This window comes from Nerophis lumbriciformis, linkage group LG06 (assembly GCF_033978685.3).
Source record: "Nerophis lumbriciformis linkage group LG06, RoL_Nlum_v2.1, whole genome shotgun sequence".
In the NCBI taxonomy this organism is placed as follows: Eukaryota; Metazoa; Chordata; class Actinopteri; order Syngnathiformes; family Syngnathidae; genus Nerophis; species Nerophis lumbriciformis.
In genome coordinates this window covers 12692989-12711435 of record NC_084553.2, presented here as the reverse complement: position 1 = coordinate 12711435, position 18447 = coordinate 12692989, and the positions used below count along the sequence as shown (strand labels likewise).

The 18447-nt window shown below is 39.1% G+C and overlaps 1 protein-coding gene across 1 annotated transcript in view; it reads right to left on the bottom strand.

The window, feature by feature from the left end:
* Window positions 1-8281: 8281 nt before the first annotated feature.
* The window catches only part of LOC133608473 (CD81 antigen-like), a 59145-nt gene continuing 48979 nt past the window's right edge, over window positions 8282-18447 (bottom strand). The window contains exons 5-8 of the mRNA XM_061963719.2: window positions 17914-18033; window positions 16040-16138; window positions 9258-9341; window positions 8282-9177 (exon numbers count right to left, since the gene is read on the bottom strand). Coding sequence (XP_061819703.1) covers window positions 9115-9177; window positions 9258-9341; window positions 16040-16138; window positions 17914-18033 — 366 coding nt within the window. The 3' untranslated portion in view covers window positions 8282-9114. The remainder of the gene's footprint in view (window positions 9178-9257; window positions 9342-16039; window positions 16139-17913; window positions 18034-18447) is intronic.

Below are 18447 nucleotides of genomic sequence, written 5' to 3'. Positions count from 1 at the left end.
CTCCCATGTCCGAGTTTTTGCCTCTGCGACCGCTGAAGCCGCACACCGCTTGGCCTGTCGGTACTTGTCCACTGCCTCAGGAGTCCTATGAGCCAAAAGAACCCGATAGGACTCCTTCTTCAGCTTGACGGCATCCCTCACCGCCGGTGTCCACCAACGGGTTCTAGGATTACCGCCACGACAAGCACCAACTACCTTGCGGCCACAGCTCCAATCAGCCGCCTCGACAATAGAGGCGCGGAACATGGTCCATTCGGACTCAATGTCCAGCACCTCCCTCGTGACATGTTCAAAATTCTTCCGGAGGTGGGAATTGAAACTCTCTCTGACAGGAGACTCTGCCAGGCGTTCCCAGCAAACCCTCACAATGCGTTTGGGCCTGCCAGGTCTGTCCGGCATCCTCCCCCACCATCGCAGCCAACTCACCACCAGGTGGTGATCGGTAGAAAGCTCCGCCCCTCTCTTCACCCGAGTGTCCAAAACATGAGGCCGCAAATCCGATGACACAACTACAAAGTCGATCATGGAACTGCGGCCTAGGGTGTCCTGGTGCCAAGTGCACATATGGACACCTTTATGTTTGAACATGGTGTTCGTTATGGACAATCTGTGACGGGCACAAAAGTCCAATAACATAACACCGCTCGGGTTCAGATCCGGGCAGCCATTCTTCCCAATCACGTCTCTCCAGGTTTCACTGTCGCTGCCAACATGAGCATTGAAGTCCCCCAGTAGAACGAGGGAATCACCCGGGGGAGCACTCTCAAGTACTCCCTCGAGTGAATCCAAAAAGGGTGGGTACTCTGAGCTGCGGTTTGGTGCGTAAGCACAAACCACAGTCAGGACCCGTTCCCCCACCCGAAGGCGGAGGGAAGCTACCCTCTCGTCCACCGGGTTGAACTCCAACGTACAGGCTCTGAGCCGGGGGGCAACAAGAATTGCCACCCCAGCCCGTTGCCTCTCACTCCCGGCAACGCCAGAGTGGAAGAGAGTCCAGCCCCTCTCAAGAGAACTGGTTCCAGAGCCCTTGCTGTGCGTCGAAGTGAGTCCGACTATATCTAGCCGGAACTTCTCCACCTCGCACACTAGCTCAGGCTCCTTCCCCCCCAGCGAGGTGACGTTCCACGTCCCAAGAGCTAGCTTCTGTAGCCGAGGATCGGACCGCCAAGTGCCCTGCCCTCGGCTGCCGCCCAGCTCACATCGCACCCGACCTCTATGACCCCTGCTATGGGTGGTGAGCCCATTGGAGGGGGGACCCACGTTGCCTCTTCGGGCTGTGCCCGGCCGGGCCCCATGGGGACAGGCCCGGCCACCAGGCGCTCGCCATCGGGCCCCACCTCCGGGCCTGGCTCCAGAGGGGGGCCCCGGTGACCCGCGTCCGGGCAAGGGAAATCTGGGTTCCTTGCTTGTTTTCTTCATAGAGGTCTTCGAGCTGCTCTTTGTCTGATCCCTCACCTAGGACCAGTTTGTCTTGGGAGACCCTACCAGGGGGCATAAAGCCCCCGGACAACATAGCTCCTAGGATCATTGGGACACGCAAACTCCTCTACCACGTTAAGGTGGCAGCTCAGAGAGGAGTTTATATATTGTCAAGTTTACATATTAATTTATCTTACATATATATGTATATATATATATATATATATATATATATATATATATATATATATATATATATAATATAGTATAGCATACACTTGATTTTCATTTGAAAATAAATAACAGAAATAAATAAAATAAATGAATATATATATATATATATATATATATATATATATATATATATATATATATATGTCAACAATTTAATAATATATAAATACGACAAAAAAGATCAACAAAATGTTACAATTAATAAATGTTTCCATTGTATTACATATACAAAAAAACTATCAGTTTTTGTTATTTTAATTTTTTTATAAATATAGTATATAGTATTATATATTGTCAAGTTTACATATTAATTTCTCTTATACAGTATATATTGGGCTGGGTGATTTTTATTTTTAAAATAGTAAAAATTATAAATGTAAAAAAAAAAACAAAACAAAAAAAAAATATATATATATATATATACATTGTCAGCAATTTAATCATATAGAAACATGACCAAAAAAAAAAGATTAAAAAAAGGTGACAATTAATCCCCTTTTCTATTTTATTACATTTACTAAATAAAGTAAAACGTGCAAAATGTAAACAAAAGCAAAAATGTGTCTTATTCAGTTTTTATGTATTTATTTTCATTCCCAAAAATGCATTCCCTGACTTTATTAACAAAATAACAACAATGTAACATTATGAACAATAGGATGGTTATTTTATTTACTGATGCTGTATAAAATTCTAGTTCCCGGTCAGTGTCACGACGCCATGAGGAGACATGATGATTGTCAACAAGACATGAAATAGCATTTTTCTCCTTGTTCAGGGAGGTTTCTCGAAGGCAGAGGAATGCTGACATAATCTCTTCATCCTCTGGGAGGTTTTTAGAGAAGCAGAGGCGGAGCTGCCCGAAACTTTTCTTCTCAAGAAAATGCTCACGCTCAATTTTGGGTGCGGACCATTGTGTGTGTGTGTGTGTGTGTGTGTGTGTGTGTGTGTGTACATTACATTCCTAGCAACACACACTTCAGGGTCATGAAGGCTTGCCGTTACTACGAGACGCAAAGAATGTGACCCGCCATCCAGAACTGATCCATGTTCTGGGCTCTAAAAGTTCTCGTAATGTACACAAACATAGCACACAAGCTAGAGGCATTATATCGACTTATGTCTCTCACTGCCTTCTTCTTGTCAGAGCGCATACTGCTGATTGCACAAACAGGACCATTTTGTTTTGTTAGGAGGTACAGTATTTCTATTAAAGTAGAGCAGAAACTGCCCAAAGTGCGGCCTCAGGGCAATTTGAAGCCCCACGGGTGTTTTTTTTGTATATGGCCTACTGCATATTGTAAGCAGAAACTTCAACCTGCTTGAGAACGTTACAACGGTGATTTATAACCTACTTAAAAGAGAGAAAGTGAGAGAAAAATGTTAGCATACAGTATGTTGACCTACAGTGCTAAAGACAATTATTAGACCACCACCCAAATGTACTGTTTACTGCAGAGATCAGTTAATACACCAGATGGTAGAAGCTGGTTAACAAAAATATATTTTTAAAGCAAACATATAATTACTGTACTTGTAACTAGATATTTATAAATGAAGTTGTCAATTAAAAAGTATTAAAAAATATTTTACTACATTTTTTAAATTTAGTCAAATATTTACATGACAAATGTTTTTGTTTACGCCATAACTAGATTGGTAATTCATCAGTAACTACATCTGTATATGTAAAAGCACTTACAAAAAAAAAAAATATATATATATGTTTTTAATGCAATAAAATAATTACTCTAATCCATTATTTTTTATTTATTCAGTATTCGTTAAAAAAATAGAAACCATTTTCAATTTTTTTAATGAATTAGTTAAATGATGTTATTGTTTACACCACAGCCTGCAGAATTGGCAATTCATCAGTTAATACACCTGTATGTAAAAGCGCTTTAACAAAAATTGTATTTTTAATACAAAAATATAATTCCTGTTATCCATGACTTTTAAAAAAATTAGTTTTCATTTAAAAACAAATTTAAAAACAAATTTAACTAGTTTTTAAAATGTTATTTAATATTTTAAATGATAAATGTTATTGTTTACACCACAGCTGGATTATATTAGCAGCATTGGCAATTCATCAGTTAATACACCTATATGTATATGCGCTTTAACAAAATTATATTTTTAATACAACAATATAACACCTTTTATCCATGATTTTTTTAAATTTAATTTTCATTAAAAAAATTGAAAAACATATTTAACATTTTTCTTACATTTTAATAATATTTTAAATGACAAATGTTATTGTTTACACCACAGCTGGCCTAAATTAAAAGCATTGTCAATTCATCATATCAAAAAGTGCTGTAACAAAAAAATTTTTTTTATTGCAACAATATAATTACCCTTGACCAAGGTTTTTTTTTTCAATGTAATTTTGTTATATAAAATAGAAACAAATTTTGAATTATTTAAAAAAATAAAAGTACATTCTATTTAATAACATTTTTGATTAGGATTATTGGCTGAACAAAATAAAATTGTTTTATTTCTGGTGATCAATTATATGTAGAAAAGTAGTCACTTTCTACATTAACTTCATGACCAAAAATAAAACAATTTTTGGTTATTAATTATATGTAGAAAATCAATTTCTACAAATATCTAATACCAAAAATAAAATTATTGTATCATGTTCGGCAATATAAATCAACAATAGTCTTAATATATAAAAACTAATTAAATAACATTAAATATTTTTTTAAATAAAAAAATAATAATTATAATTAATTGGTTATTATTTATGTGTAGAAAATTAGTCAGTTTCTACATATATTTAATAACCAAAAACAAAACAATTTGATTTTGTTTGCCAATGTAGCCCAACAATAGTCTTACATTTAAAAAAATATTAGATAACATAAAATACAAAAAAAGCATTTATAATTAATTGGTTATTAATTATATGTAGAAAAGTAGTCACTTTCTACATTAACTTAACCAAAAATTCAAAATGTTTTGATTATTAATTATATGTAGAAAATCATTTTCTACATATATTTAATAACCAAAACTAAAACTATTTTATTATGTTTGGCAATGTAAATCAACAATAATCCTAATTGAAAAAAATATTTTTAATTATTAAATTTTTTTTTTAAATAAACAATACTTAATTATAATTAATTATATGTGGAAAAGTAGTCACTTTCTACATATATTTAATAACCAAAAATAAAACAATTTGATTGTGTTCGCCAATTTAGTTAGTCAACAATAATCTTAATTTAAAAAAAATATTAGATAAAATCAAATAAAATGAAATAAATATTTAAGTGGTTATTAATTATATGTAGAAAATTAATCACTTTATACATATATTCAATAAGCAAAAAATAAAATACTTTTTTTGTTGTTTCAGTTACAAACGGTGCATTTTGTAGTTTGAGCAGGCATCTTTCCTTCAACTTTTGACACCTCTGATATTAAGTATGAGTAGTAAATCACAAGTTTAACTTTGCCTCCTTCACCTGCTCCATGCAGGACAGGGTGCAGCTGCTTCAAAGCATTCCTGCACCACATGCACTCAAAACCTCATCTGGACCTCATTGTGCACACTTTTTGCTCACATCTTTGTCTTATTTTGGCAACATGGTGCGCATTAATCTCTGCGGACTGCAGGTTTGTAGGACGTTTAAAAAAGTAGGGAGATTCTTGGAAGGACCAGTTCAATAATCCCCCATAAAAAACACCTGCTGGGTCGATTTCTTAGTGTAGGGCGCCCCCTGGCGGCAGTAGTCGTGAATTCTTAGCCGTCTCAGCGTGCTGTCACCATGGCAACGTGAGACAGGCGAGCAGGGGCATCTAAACTTTTTTTTTTTTTTTTTACATTTAAGGCTCAACTCAAGTTTGGCCCTGGGGACCCGTATGGGGCATAAAAATATGAAATATTGTTCATATATTTACACTTGAATCTTTAGACTAACTTCACATTTATCTGTTGATACAAAAACAAAGTTGATGTTTTATCCATTCTTGTTTTTTATGGCAAAAAACACAAAATATGCAATATTTCCCACCGAAAAAATGGTCAAAGTTGGATATTTGATGTGATGTAATTAGACTCTTTAAGTAGGGGGATCATTAGTAACATTGATTTTGATTCATTTGAGCAAAGAAAAGAAAATCCCACTAAAACTCAGGGACCCAAAAGGGTCCCACTCAAAAAAGTGTTAAAAAAAATAATAAAACAATTTCAATGCTTAAGTCTGTAGATCAAATCAGACAGTACAGTAAAAGTGTTAAAAATAAGTAAAATATATACATTTTTTATTTCCAACGCTTTATGGATCAACCTCAAATCCATCCGTCGATTATACATTTTTATTAATATTCAAACTTGTATTTATTTATTAATATTTGAGCCTTAAATAGGTCAATAATTGATAACATTGATTTTGACACTTTTATTTTTTATTTTTAGCAAAGACAGTTAAAAAAAATCCCACTAAAACTCTCAGGGATCCAAATTAAAAATAAGTCATTCATTTTAATTTTTTTTCAACGCTTAAGTCTGTAGATCAACTCCAATTGTAAGTTATTTTTTTTAATCACCTTTTTGTCATAGAAAATTGTGTTCATCACAAACTGAAAAAATATTTCAAAGTTTAATATTTGATGTGAAGTAATTTGAGCCGTAAATAGGTCAATAATTCATAACATTAATTTTGATTATTTTTTTAACAGGCTATTTAACAAACAAAAAAATCCCACTAAAATTTTTTGGTGATCCAATAGGTGCCCACTCATACAGTCAAAGTGTTAAAAATAAGTCAAATATATTTGTTTTTACTACCAAAACTTAAATCTCTAGTAGATCAACTTCAAATCTATCCGTTGATAATTTTTTTTTTTTTTAAATGTATTATTTTAGCCTTAAAAACTTAAATAGGTCAATAATTGATAACATTGATTTTGACTCATTATTTTTTGAGCAAAAAGTTTTAAAAAAAAATACCACTAAAACTCTCAGGGATCCAAAAGGGTCCCACTGAAAAAAAGTGTAAAATTTTTTTTTTTTTATTTCAACGCTTAAGTCTGTAGATTGTGAGTTAAAAAGCTTGTAATTCCCTTTTTGTTATAGATTTTTTTTGTTAATGACGAACTGAAATAAATATGCAATATTTCCCCCCCAAAAAATATTTCAAAGTGTAATATTTGATGTGAAGTACTTTGAGCCGTAAATTGGTCAATAATTCAAAACGTTAATTTTGAATATTTTTTTAACAGTCTGTTTTAAAATAAAAAATCCGACAAAAATTCTCAGCAATCCAATAGGGGCCCACTCGTACAGTAAAAGTGTTAAAAATAAGTCAAATATATATATTTTTATTTCCAACGCTTTATAAATCAACTTGAAATCTATCCGTCGATTATGTTATTATTTTTTTAAATTGTTATTCATGTAATATTATTTTAGCCTTAAATAGGTCAATAATTGATAATTGATTTTGACTTCATTATTTTTTGAACATCATTATTTTTTGAACAAAGGCAGTTTAAAAAAAATAAAATCCTACTATAACGCTCAGGGACCCACAATGGTCCCAATCAAAAAAGTGTTAAAAATAAGTCATTCTATTTTTTTATTTTTTATTTCAACGCTTAAGTCTGTAGATCATCTTCAGATCCGCCGATTATAAGTTTTCCTTTTTTTAATTCCCTTTTTGTCACAGAATATTTTTGTTAATGACAAACTGAAAAAATATGCAATATGTATTTCACCCCAAAACATTTTTCAAAGTGTAATATTTAATGTGAAGTAGTTTGAGCCGTAAATAGGTCAATAATTCATAACATTAATTTTGATAATTTTTTCAACAGGCTGTTTGAAAAAAAAAAATCCCACTAAAATCCAATAGGGACCCACTCATACAGTCAAAGTGTTAAAAAAAATTAAAATAAATATATATATATATATATATATATATTTTTTTAATTCTTATATTTTATGCCAAACACAAAATATGCAACATTTTCCCACAAAAATATTTCAAAGTGGAATATTTGATGTGAAGTAAATGTCAATAATCAATAATTCATAGCGTTGATATTTATTCATTATTATTTTCTGAGCAAAGTCAGTTTAAAAAACAAATCCCACCAAATATATCAGGGATCCAAAAAAAAGGTCCCACACATAATTGTTAAAAATAAGTCATACATTTGTTTAATGTTTTACTTTTAACGCTTAAATCGGTAGATCCACTTCAGATCTATCATGTTTGTTTTACACCACCTTTTTTTTTAATGGCAAACACAAAATATACAATATTTTTCACCAAAAATATTTCAATGTGAACTAATTAGAGCCTTGAGTAGGTCAATAATCTATGACATTCATTTTGATGCATTATTATTATTCTGTTTTTGCATGACAGTTTTAATTAGTGCAACTTTTTTCCTCATTACAATTCACCTCTTGGCTTTTATTCCACTTTTATGTTTTTTTTCTTGGTAATAGTATTTTTAGAACCATCCAAAATTCCGCTGTGGGGCGCAAACGGCCACCCCTGGGTTAGCATGCTCATTTTATTTACAAATGTTTCAAACTTCCGTGTGAATGTGAAAGTAGAGTTTGAGCAACAAAAAAACAAACAGAAATGAATTTCTTTGTAAAATACATTTAATCCCTTTATATTTGGGCAAACAAGTCACCAGGGGCGGGGGGCGGGGGAGGTTAGGGGAAGGCGTCGGTGGACGGTGGCAGCCAATCAGAGCGCGGCGAAGAGCACGACGGCGGGCGTCGGCTCCTTCACGTGCGACGCCTTCATCCGGCGCCCCCCCTCCACCGCCCCTTCGGGACGTACCAGACGACGAGAACAAGAGGATGCAAGGCAACGAGGTCCTCTGTTATTAGTACTTCAGAGTGTAAATGTAGCAAGACACTTTCCGCCCGCCCGCCGACGTCGTGAAGGAGGTCGGCGCCTGATTGGTCGTTAAGGCTGCTCGTTTCGATCGCTGGCGACACGGGCGAGGCGAGCCGGCAACAGACAGCGCGCGATGGCGTCGGACGCAAAGCTAACAGCCGTATAAAACGTGTGTTCATCAAATATGCACTTTCTCTAGATTATACAACGGAAACATCTGGAAAAAGGACGCAAACCAGGCGAGCGCTTTGGTTGCATCACCTGGCGGAGTGGAGGGCAGATACGATATCCATGCTCAGGCAGTCATAAAGCACTGTTAATATATATATTTACATACAGTTTATACATCAAACAGTGGGGGGGCGGGGCGGGGGTAAAACGGAGAATACTAAGAGCACGACGGGAAGCGTGGGAACAGCGAATGGAAGAATGTTAGACGAGTGAGCTGGCGTCTACACGACAGCTTTGCTCCAGCATCAGGAAGAAACGGTGTGCATCCAGCGGGCTAAATACCTGTTCACAGACGGACGAGAGAGAGAGAGAGAGGTGGGGAAGAGCGAGGCGAGCCGTCCTAGTAGACGGGACTGTTGCGGATGCCGCAGCACAACACCATGCTGAAGATCATCTCGAATATCTGCAAAAGGGAGAGGGGGGGGGGGTCAGCGCCCACGTCGGCGAGCTCGGGTGCGATCCGTCGCCGCGGCGACAACTCACCATGATGATGGCGACCACCAGGGCGGCGATGCCGATCAGGTAGATCTTGTCGGAGAACAGGTCGCGGATGCGGGTGTGGCAGCTCTGCGGGGCGGAAGGCATCACGCGTTAGGGGCGGAGCGAAGGAAAAGGGTTTTGGTAAGATTTGGCAATGCATTGTGGGGCCGCGGTAGCCATTTTTTTGTTGGCCAAAGCCCCCAAAAAAAAAAGTGCGGGCTATAGAGCGTTTTCTATTGGGGCTCCAGTACTATGGAATGCCCTCCTGGTAACAGTTAGAGATGCTACCTCAGTAGAAGCATTTAAGTCCCATCTTAAGTTAAAAAGTGGCTTTGGAGCAATCAAAGGTGCTCACACTGACGGTCACTAAGGTGGGCACCTTGTTTGACACATCAACTTAATGTGTATTATATTTATCCATGAGAGCATGTTTGTTGTAAATTGTGAGGTGTGTCTGTTAAAATCATGGTTGTTTTTACAAGTGATGACAGATGTCAACAAGAGCATGTATTGTCTTTGCGTGATGATGTAAATGAGGTGTGGTTGTATTGTATATTAAAGAGGAACATTATCACCAGACCTATGTAAGCGTCAATATATACCTTGATGTTGCAGAAAAAAAGACCATATTTTTTTAACCGATTTCCGAACTCTAAATGGGTGAATTTTGGCGAATTAAACGCCTTTCTATTATTCGCTCTCGGAGCAAATAATATAAATCACACATCAGGAAGCAATCCGCCAGTTTCTCAAACACATTACAAACACCGAGTCAAATCAGCTCTGTTATTTTCCGTTTTTTTCGACTGTTCTCCGTACCTTAGAGACATCATGCCTCGTCGGTGTGTTGTCGGAGGGTGTAACAACACGAACAGGGACGGATTCAAGTTGCACCAGTGGCCCAAAGATGCGAAAGTGGCAAGAAATTGGACGTTTGTTCCGCACACTTTACCGACGAAAGCTATGCTACGACAGAGATGGCAAGAATGTGTGGATATCCTGCGACACTCAAAGCAGATGCATTTCCAACGATAAAGTCAAACAAATCTGCGAGCGGATGAGGGTATGTCTACAGAATGTATTAATTGATGAAAACTGGGCTGTCTGCACTCTCAAAGTGCATGCTGTTGCCAAATGTATTTCATATGCTGTAAACCTAGTTCATAGTTGTTAGTTTCCTTTAATGCCAAACAAACACATACCAATCGTTGGTTAGAAGGCGATCGCCGAATTCGTCCTCGCTTTCTCCCGTGTCGCTGGCTGTCGTGTCGTTTTCGTCGGTTTCGCTTGCATACGGTTCAAACCGATATGGCTCAATAGCTTCAGTTTCTTCTTCAATTTCGTTTTCGCTACCTGCCTCCACACTACAACCATCCGTTTCAATACATGCGTAATCTGTTGAATCGCTTAAGTCCGCTGAAATCCGAGTCTGAATCCGAGCTAATGTCGCTATTCCTTGCTGTTCTATCCGCCATGTTTGTTTGTATTGGCATCACTATGTGACGTCACAGGAAAATGGACGGGTGTGTATATAACGATGGTTAAAATCAGGCACGTTGAAGCTTTTTTTATAAAATTTTGAAAAAAACTTCGAAAAATAAAATAAGCCACTGGGAACTGATTTTTAATGGTTTTAACCCTTCTGAAATTGTGATAATGTTCCCCTTTAAGTATGTGTCCATGAAAGGGAATTTTATGACTTTTCTTAATTGATTACATGCTATAATTTTATTGCATGATTTTTGTATCCCTTTAAGTTAGGTAGCCAGGGACTGCAGATGGAAATGAGCTATTTAGCTATAATCTGGTACAGAACATATCTGTCTTTGAGCTTCATGTTTCTGTGCATCCATCCATCCATTTTCTACCGCTTATTCCCTTCGGGGTCGCTGGAGCCTATCTCAGCTACAATCGGGCGGAAGGCGGGGTACACCCTGGACAAGTTGCCACCTCATCGCAGGGCCAACATAGATAGACAGACAACATTCACACTCACATTCACACACTAGGGCCAATTTAGTGTTGCCAATCAACTTGTCCCTTCAAATAAAGACTAAAGTAAACTAACTTAAAACTCATTTGTATACACTAGCCTTTACATAGACCCCCCTTTTAGACCACTTGATCTGTCGTCTCTTTTCTGCTCTGCCCCCCCTCTCCAGCGTGGAGAGGTTATTAGGTGACCACAGATGATGCGATAGCTGTTCAAAGTCGAGACCCAGGGCAGGCCACTCATTTGTGCCTCAGTTGATGATGCCTCTGCGCTGCTGACTGCTGATGATCTCCTGCTGGCCCCACTATGGACTGGACTCTCACACTCAACTAGATCCACTATGGACTGGACTCTCACACTATTAACTAGATCCACTATGAACTGGACTCTCACACTATTAACTAGATCCACTATGGACTGGACTCTCACACTCAACTAGATCCACTATGGACTGGACTCTCAAACTATTATACTAGATCCACCATGGACTGGACTCTCACACTCTTAACTAGATCCACTATGGACTGGACTCTCACACTCTTAACTAGATCCACTATGGACTGGACTCTCACACTTTTAACTAGATCCACTATGGACTGGACTCTCACACTATTAACTAGATCCAATATGGACTGGACTTTCACACTATTAACTAGATCCACTATGGACTGGACTCTCACACTATTAACTAGATCCACTATGGACTGGACTCTCACACTCTTAACTAGATACACTATGGACTGGACTCTCACATTCTTAACTAGATCCACTATGGACTGGACTCTCACACTCAACTAGATCCACTATGGACTGGACTCTCACACTATTAACTACCGTATTTTCCGCACTATAAGGCGCACCGGATTATTAGCCGCACCTTCTATGAATTACATATTTCATAATTTTGTCCACCAATAAGCCGCCCCGGACTAAAAGCCGCGCCTACGCTGCGCTAAAGTGAATGTCAAAAAAACGCTGCGCTAAAGTGAATGTCAAAAAAACAGTCAGATAGTTCAGTCAAACTTTAATAATATATTGAAAACCAGCGTTCTAACAACTCTGTCCCAAAATGTACAAATGTGCAATCACAAACATAGTAAAATTCAAAATGGTGTAGAGCAATAGCAACATACCGGTAATGTTGCTCGAACGTTAATGTCACAACACACAACACACAAAATAAACATAGCGCTCACTTTCTGAAGTTATTCTTCATTCGTACCGGTAAATCCTTCGAATTCTTCGTCTTCGGTGTCCGAATTGAAAAGTTGCGCTAGCGTGGCTTCCAAAATGGCGGGCTCCGTCTCTTCGAAATCATCGGATTCAGTGTCGCTGTTGTTGTGCAGCAGTTCTGTGAATCCTGCCTTCCGGAAAGCTCGGACCACAGTTGTGACCGAAATATCTGCCCAGGCATTTACAATCCACTGGCAGATGTTGGCGTATGTTGTCCGGCGTTGTCTGCCCGTCTTAGTGAAGGTGTGTTCGCCTTCGGTCATCCATTTTTCCCACGCAGTTCGCAGTCGTGATTTGAATGCCCTGTTGACACCAATATCCAGCGGTTGGAGTTCTTTGGTTAATCCACCCGGAATGACGGCGAGTGTTGTATTTGTGTGCTTCACTTGTTTTTTGACACCATCTGTGATGTGGGCGCGCATAGAGTCATATATCAACATGGACGGAGCAGCGTGAAAAAAGCCACCCGGCCGCTTCGCGTAAACTTCCCTTAACCACTCGCTCATCTTTTCTTCATCCATCCATCCCTTCGAGTTAGCTTTTATGATGACGCCGGCTGGAAAGGTCTCTTTTGGCAAGGTCTTCCTTTTGAATATCACCATGAGTGGAAGTTAGCATGGCAAGCTAGAACCACAGTGAAGGATGACTTCTCATTCCCTGTGGAGCGAATATTCACCGTACGTGCTCCCGTTCCACAGTGCGGTTCAGTTGCTGTGAAATACGGTAGTAATCCGTGTGCGGATGGAGAGATTGCGTCTTTTTATGACCCGGATCGTTTAGTAGGAGCCATTTTGTGGTCTTTACAGATGTAAACAGGAAATGAAACGTACGGTGATATCCGCGCGTTTTTTCTTCTTCTTCCGGGGGCGGGTGAAGCGCTTCCTGTTCTATGGGGGCGGGTGAAGCGCTTCCTGTTCTATGGGGGCGGGTGCTTTCCTTGGCGGTTGCTTGCGTAGAAGAAGAAGCGCTTCCTGTTCTACCGGGAAAAAAGATGGCGGCTGTTTACCGAAGTTGCGAGACCGAAACTTTATGAAAATGAATCGTAATAAAGCGCACCGGGTTATTAGGCGCACTGTCAGCTTTTGAGAAAAATTGTGGTTTTTAGGTGCGCCTTATAGTGCGGAAAATACGGTAGGTCCACTATGGACTGGACTCTCACACTATTAACTAGATCCACTATGGACTGGATTCTCACACTATTAACTAGATCCACTATGGACTGGATTCTCACACTATTAACTAGATTCACTCCACGTGCATTGCACCGGTCACCCAGGGGAGGCGGAGGGGGTCCCCACATCTGCGGTCCCCTCCAAGGTTTCTCATTGTTTAGACTTAGACTTCCTTTTATTGTCATTCAAATTTGAACTTTACAGTACAGATAAGAATGAAATGTTGTTGCATTAGCTCATGGTAGTGCAGGATAAAAAAAAAAGCAATAAGGTGCATATATAAATAAATAGATTACTGTACAGATAAAAATATTGCACTGAGTTGCTGTTGTTCCCAAACTCTTCCATTGTCTTATAATAAAGCTGACTTTGGAATATTTAGGAGCAAGGAAATTTCACGACTGGATTTGTTGCACAGGTGGCATCCTATGACAGTTCCACGCTGGAAATTACTGAGAGCGGCCCATTCTTTCACAAATGTTTGTAGAAACAGTCTCCATGCCTACGTGCTTGATTTTATACACCGGGCCAAGTGATTAGGACACCTGATTCTTATCATTTGTATGGGTGGTCAAATACTTTTGGAAATATAGTGTATATATCTGCGGCTTATAGTGTAATACATGGAAACAAATGTTTTCCTTCTAAAATTTAGCGGGTGCAGCTTATGGTGCGCTCTATAGTCCGGAGAATACGGTACATTAATTACTGCGCTACTGCTCCGAAAATAATATTCACTCATTTTTGTGCTCACCCATGACTAAAAGTACGTTGTTTGTAGCCCGCAGCTATCTTGGCTAACGCTAACATCCTACGGAAAACTACTAAAACAGGCTTTGATTCAAACGTACCAGTCTAAAAAAAGCAAACATATACCAGGTGATGGCGTTAAAAGTCATGTTTAAAGGGGAACATTATCACAATTTCAGAAGGGTTAAAACCATTAAAAATCAGTTCCCAGTGGCTTATTTTATTTTTCGAAGTTTTTTTCAAAATTTTACCCATCACGCAATATCCCTAAAAAAAGCTTCAAAGTGCCTGATTTTAACCATCGTTACGGTATATACACCCGTCCATTTTCCTATGACGTCACATAGTGATGCCAACTCAAACAAACATGGCGCATAGAACAGCAAGTATAGCGACATTAGCTCGGATTCAGACTCAGATTTCAGCGGCTTAAGCGATTCAACAGATTACGCATGTATTGAAACGGATGGTTGTAGTGTGGAGGCAGGTAGCGAAAACGAAATTGAAGAAGAAACTGAAGCTATTGAGCCATATCGGTTTGCACCGTATGCAAGCGAAACCGACGAAAACGACACGACAGCCAGCGACACGGGAGAAAGCGAGGACAAATTCGGCGATCGCCTTCTAACCAACGATTGGTATGTGTTTGTTTGGCATTAAAGGAAACTAACAACTATGAACTAGGTTTACAGCATATGAAATACATTTGGCAACAACATGCATTTATTTTGAGAGTGCAGACAGCCCAGTTTTCATCAATTAATATATTCTGTAGACATACCCTCATCCGCGCTCTTTTCCTGAAAGCTGATCTGTCCAGTCCAGTTGGAAATGCATCTGCTTTGAGTGTCGCAGGATATCCACACATTCTTGCCATCTCTGTCGTAGCATAGCTTTCGTCGGTAAAGTGTGCGGAACAAACGTCCAATTTCTTGCCACTTTCACATCTTTTGGCCACTGGTGCAACTTGAATCCGTCCCTGTTCGTGTTGTTACACCCTCCGACAACACACCGACGAGGCATGATGTCTCCAAGGTACGGAAAACAAGTCGAAAAAACGGAAAATAACAGAGCTGATTTGACTCGGTGTTTGAGAAAATGGCGGATTGCTTCCCGATGTGACGCCACGTTGTGACGTCATCGCTCCGAGAGCGAATATTAGAAAGGCGTTTAATTCGCCAAAATTCACCCATTTAGAGTTCGGAAATCGGTTAAAAAAATATATGGTCTTTTTTCTGCAACATCAAGGTATATATTGACGCTTACATAGGTCTGGTGATAATGTTCCCCTTTAATCGTCTCACAGTTGCTATCCAGGCTTTAATCAAGCCAGTCTCTTCATTAGCTCACTAATCCAAGTTATTTGGTTTAGCTTTCAAGCTAGGAATAAGAAAAAATCTCACCAAATAGTCCCCCCCCAGAAGCTACCGTGTCAACGATTGTGGCATTTAATGATGCGGCACGTTCGCGCCATGTTTTGAACTTGTGAAAGAGAAGAACTTGAGCACAGAGTTTTGCATCTAGCCGCGTAAATAAGCCATTTATGCAGAGGCCCGCAGGACCCACAACGCATTGCGTTTACCACATCACACTTTTAAACCCTATGAAAAAAAAATAATGCTGGCGTCGGCACTTACGACTGACGTTCCGGAGCTGGGACACAGGTCGGTGACACCAATCTTGTCCGTCAACTGGGTGAAGAAGGACTCGATTTGACCTTTACCGCAGCAGTTCAGCTGCAACACAAACACACTCATTAGTCCAAACACAATCACAGTGATAACTATTATTATTATCATCATCTTTAATAGATATATGCGACAATGTGTGTTTTCTTCGTCTCGCTTTCAAACAGGATACAAGAGGGTTCACTCTGTGCATCGCTCTCGGGGCATTTATTCAGTGGCGGAATTAAATGAACAAGAGTGAATTTGCTTGTCAGTCATCCACAAAGGATGCTTCAGCCTCGCGAGTCGCGATTCGCGAGTGAGCCTAATGCCCAGTGTGGGAATATTTCGGTTTAAAACAAGTGAGCAAGATGAGCCTATCAACATGGATGACGAGCATATTGTTGGAAAGTGATTGTAAAAAAAAAAAAAATTAAAAGAACACCCAAAACAGTTTCTCCAACTAGGGAAAAAAACTGCACTTTTTACACACTTACTCTTAGGATCCAAAATAGACATTACAATGATTCAGTAGACAAAAAAATATATTTTTACACTGCCTATTGAGCTAGAAAGTGAGACAAAGCAGGCAGGACCTGGTTGAGTTTATCAAGGCCAGTTTAACTCATTTACGCTCATCAAAGCTCAGAATTATGCATCACTTTTCTGCAATTACACCAAAACAATATCGGTTTTCATTCTGCAAGAATGAGATTCTCTCGGTTTTCATGGAAAAGCAGAGTAATATACCAGGATTACAGTCGGTTAAAAAATAGCAGTTATAATGACAGTCAATAGGGCCGAAAGAGGTTTTGAGAGAAAGTGTTTATATACTTCATTTTTAGATCCTATTCCAACAAGGTTGCAAACAAAAACACAATGCAAGTGAATAAAACAAACAAAAACGAATTTGAAAAAAAGAAAAATGTAAAAAACTCCAAGGTGAGATTTCAAACTGCTAACCTTCAAACGCACAAAAGGAACCCATGTAATGCTCGTTTGGGCCCAATGGGTGACAAGTATTAAGCTATTCAATAGAGATGTCCGATAATGGCTTTTTTGCCGATATCCGATATTCCGATATTGTCCAACTCTTAATTACCAATTCCGATATCAACCGATACAGATATACAGTACACAGTCGTGGAATTAACACATTATTATGCCTAATTTTGTTGTGATGCCCCGCTGGATGCATTAAACAATGTAACAAGGTTTTCCAAAATAAATCAACTCAAGTTATGGGAAAAAAAATGCCAACATGGCACTGCCATATTTATTATTGAAGTCACAAAGTGCATTATTTATTTTAACATGCCTCAAAACAGCAGTTTGGAATTTGGGACATGCTCTCCCTGAGAAAGCATGAGGAGGTTAAGGTGGGCGGTGGTTGTGTGGGGGGGGTTTGAGTTTTTAGCGGGTGGTATATTGTAGCGTCCCGGAAGAGTTAGTGCTGCAAGGGGTTCTGGGTATTTGTTCTGTTGTGTTTATGTTGTGTTACGGTGCGGATGCTCTCCCGAAATGTGTTTGTCATTCTTGTTTGGTGTGGGTTCACAGTGGCGCATATTTGTAACAGTGTTAAAGTTGTTTATATGGCCACCCTCAGTGTGACCTGTATGGCTGTTGACCAAGTATGAATGCATTCACTTGTGTGTGTGAAAAGCCGTAGATATTATGTGATTGGGCCGGCACGCAAAGGCAGTGCCTTTAAGGTTTATTGGCGCTCTGTACTTCTCCTTACGTCCATGTACACAGCGGCGTTTTAAAAAGTCATTACATTCTAAAGCATTTATCGGCCGATAATATCGACAGTCCGATGCATGTATAGTGTGGCGGGTGTATACCGTCTCGTGGAAGATCTTCAGCACTGAAGCGGCGGCCTTCTTCTTTTCCGTGTCAGTGAAGGTTGGTGCCGTGACTTTGTCGTAGATTGAGTCGTAGTAGTTGATCATCTCCTTGGACACCTGAGACACCCGCGAGAGGAGAAAATCAGGCTGTAGTCGTGCTCTGTGTGTGTGTGTGTGTGTGTGTGTGTGTGTGTGTGTGTGTGTGTGTGTGTGTGTGTGTGTCCTTGTATTTCTACCCTTCTTGAGACATCAACAAGGAAAAGTACCGTCCATATGAGGACCGGTGAACAAGTCAGGACATAAATCATGGTCCCAATACGGAAAACCATTGCATCTAATATAAAATGTCTCATTTGCACCCCTGCTGGTGAAATCTATCAACATTAGAGTGGTCCCAAAAAGGAGGAATTTTTACATTTGACTGTGTGACAGTTTTAAAAGTGCTCCTCTGGTCAGCATATGAAATAACAAGTGTGTGTAAGAAATTGAAATGCGTCCCCTTTGTCCAAAATTAATAACACAAATAAAATA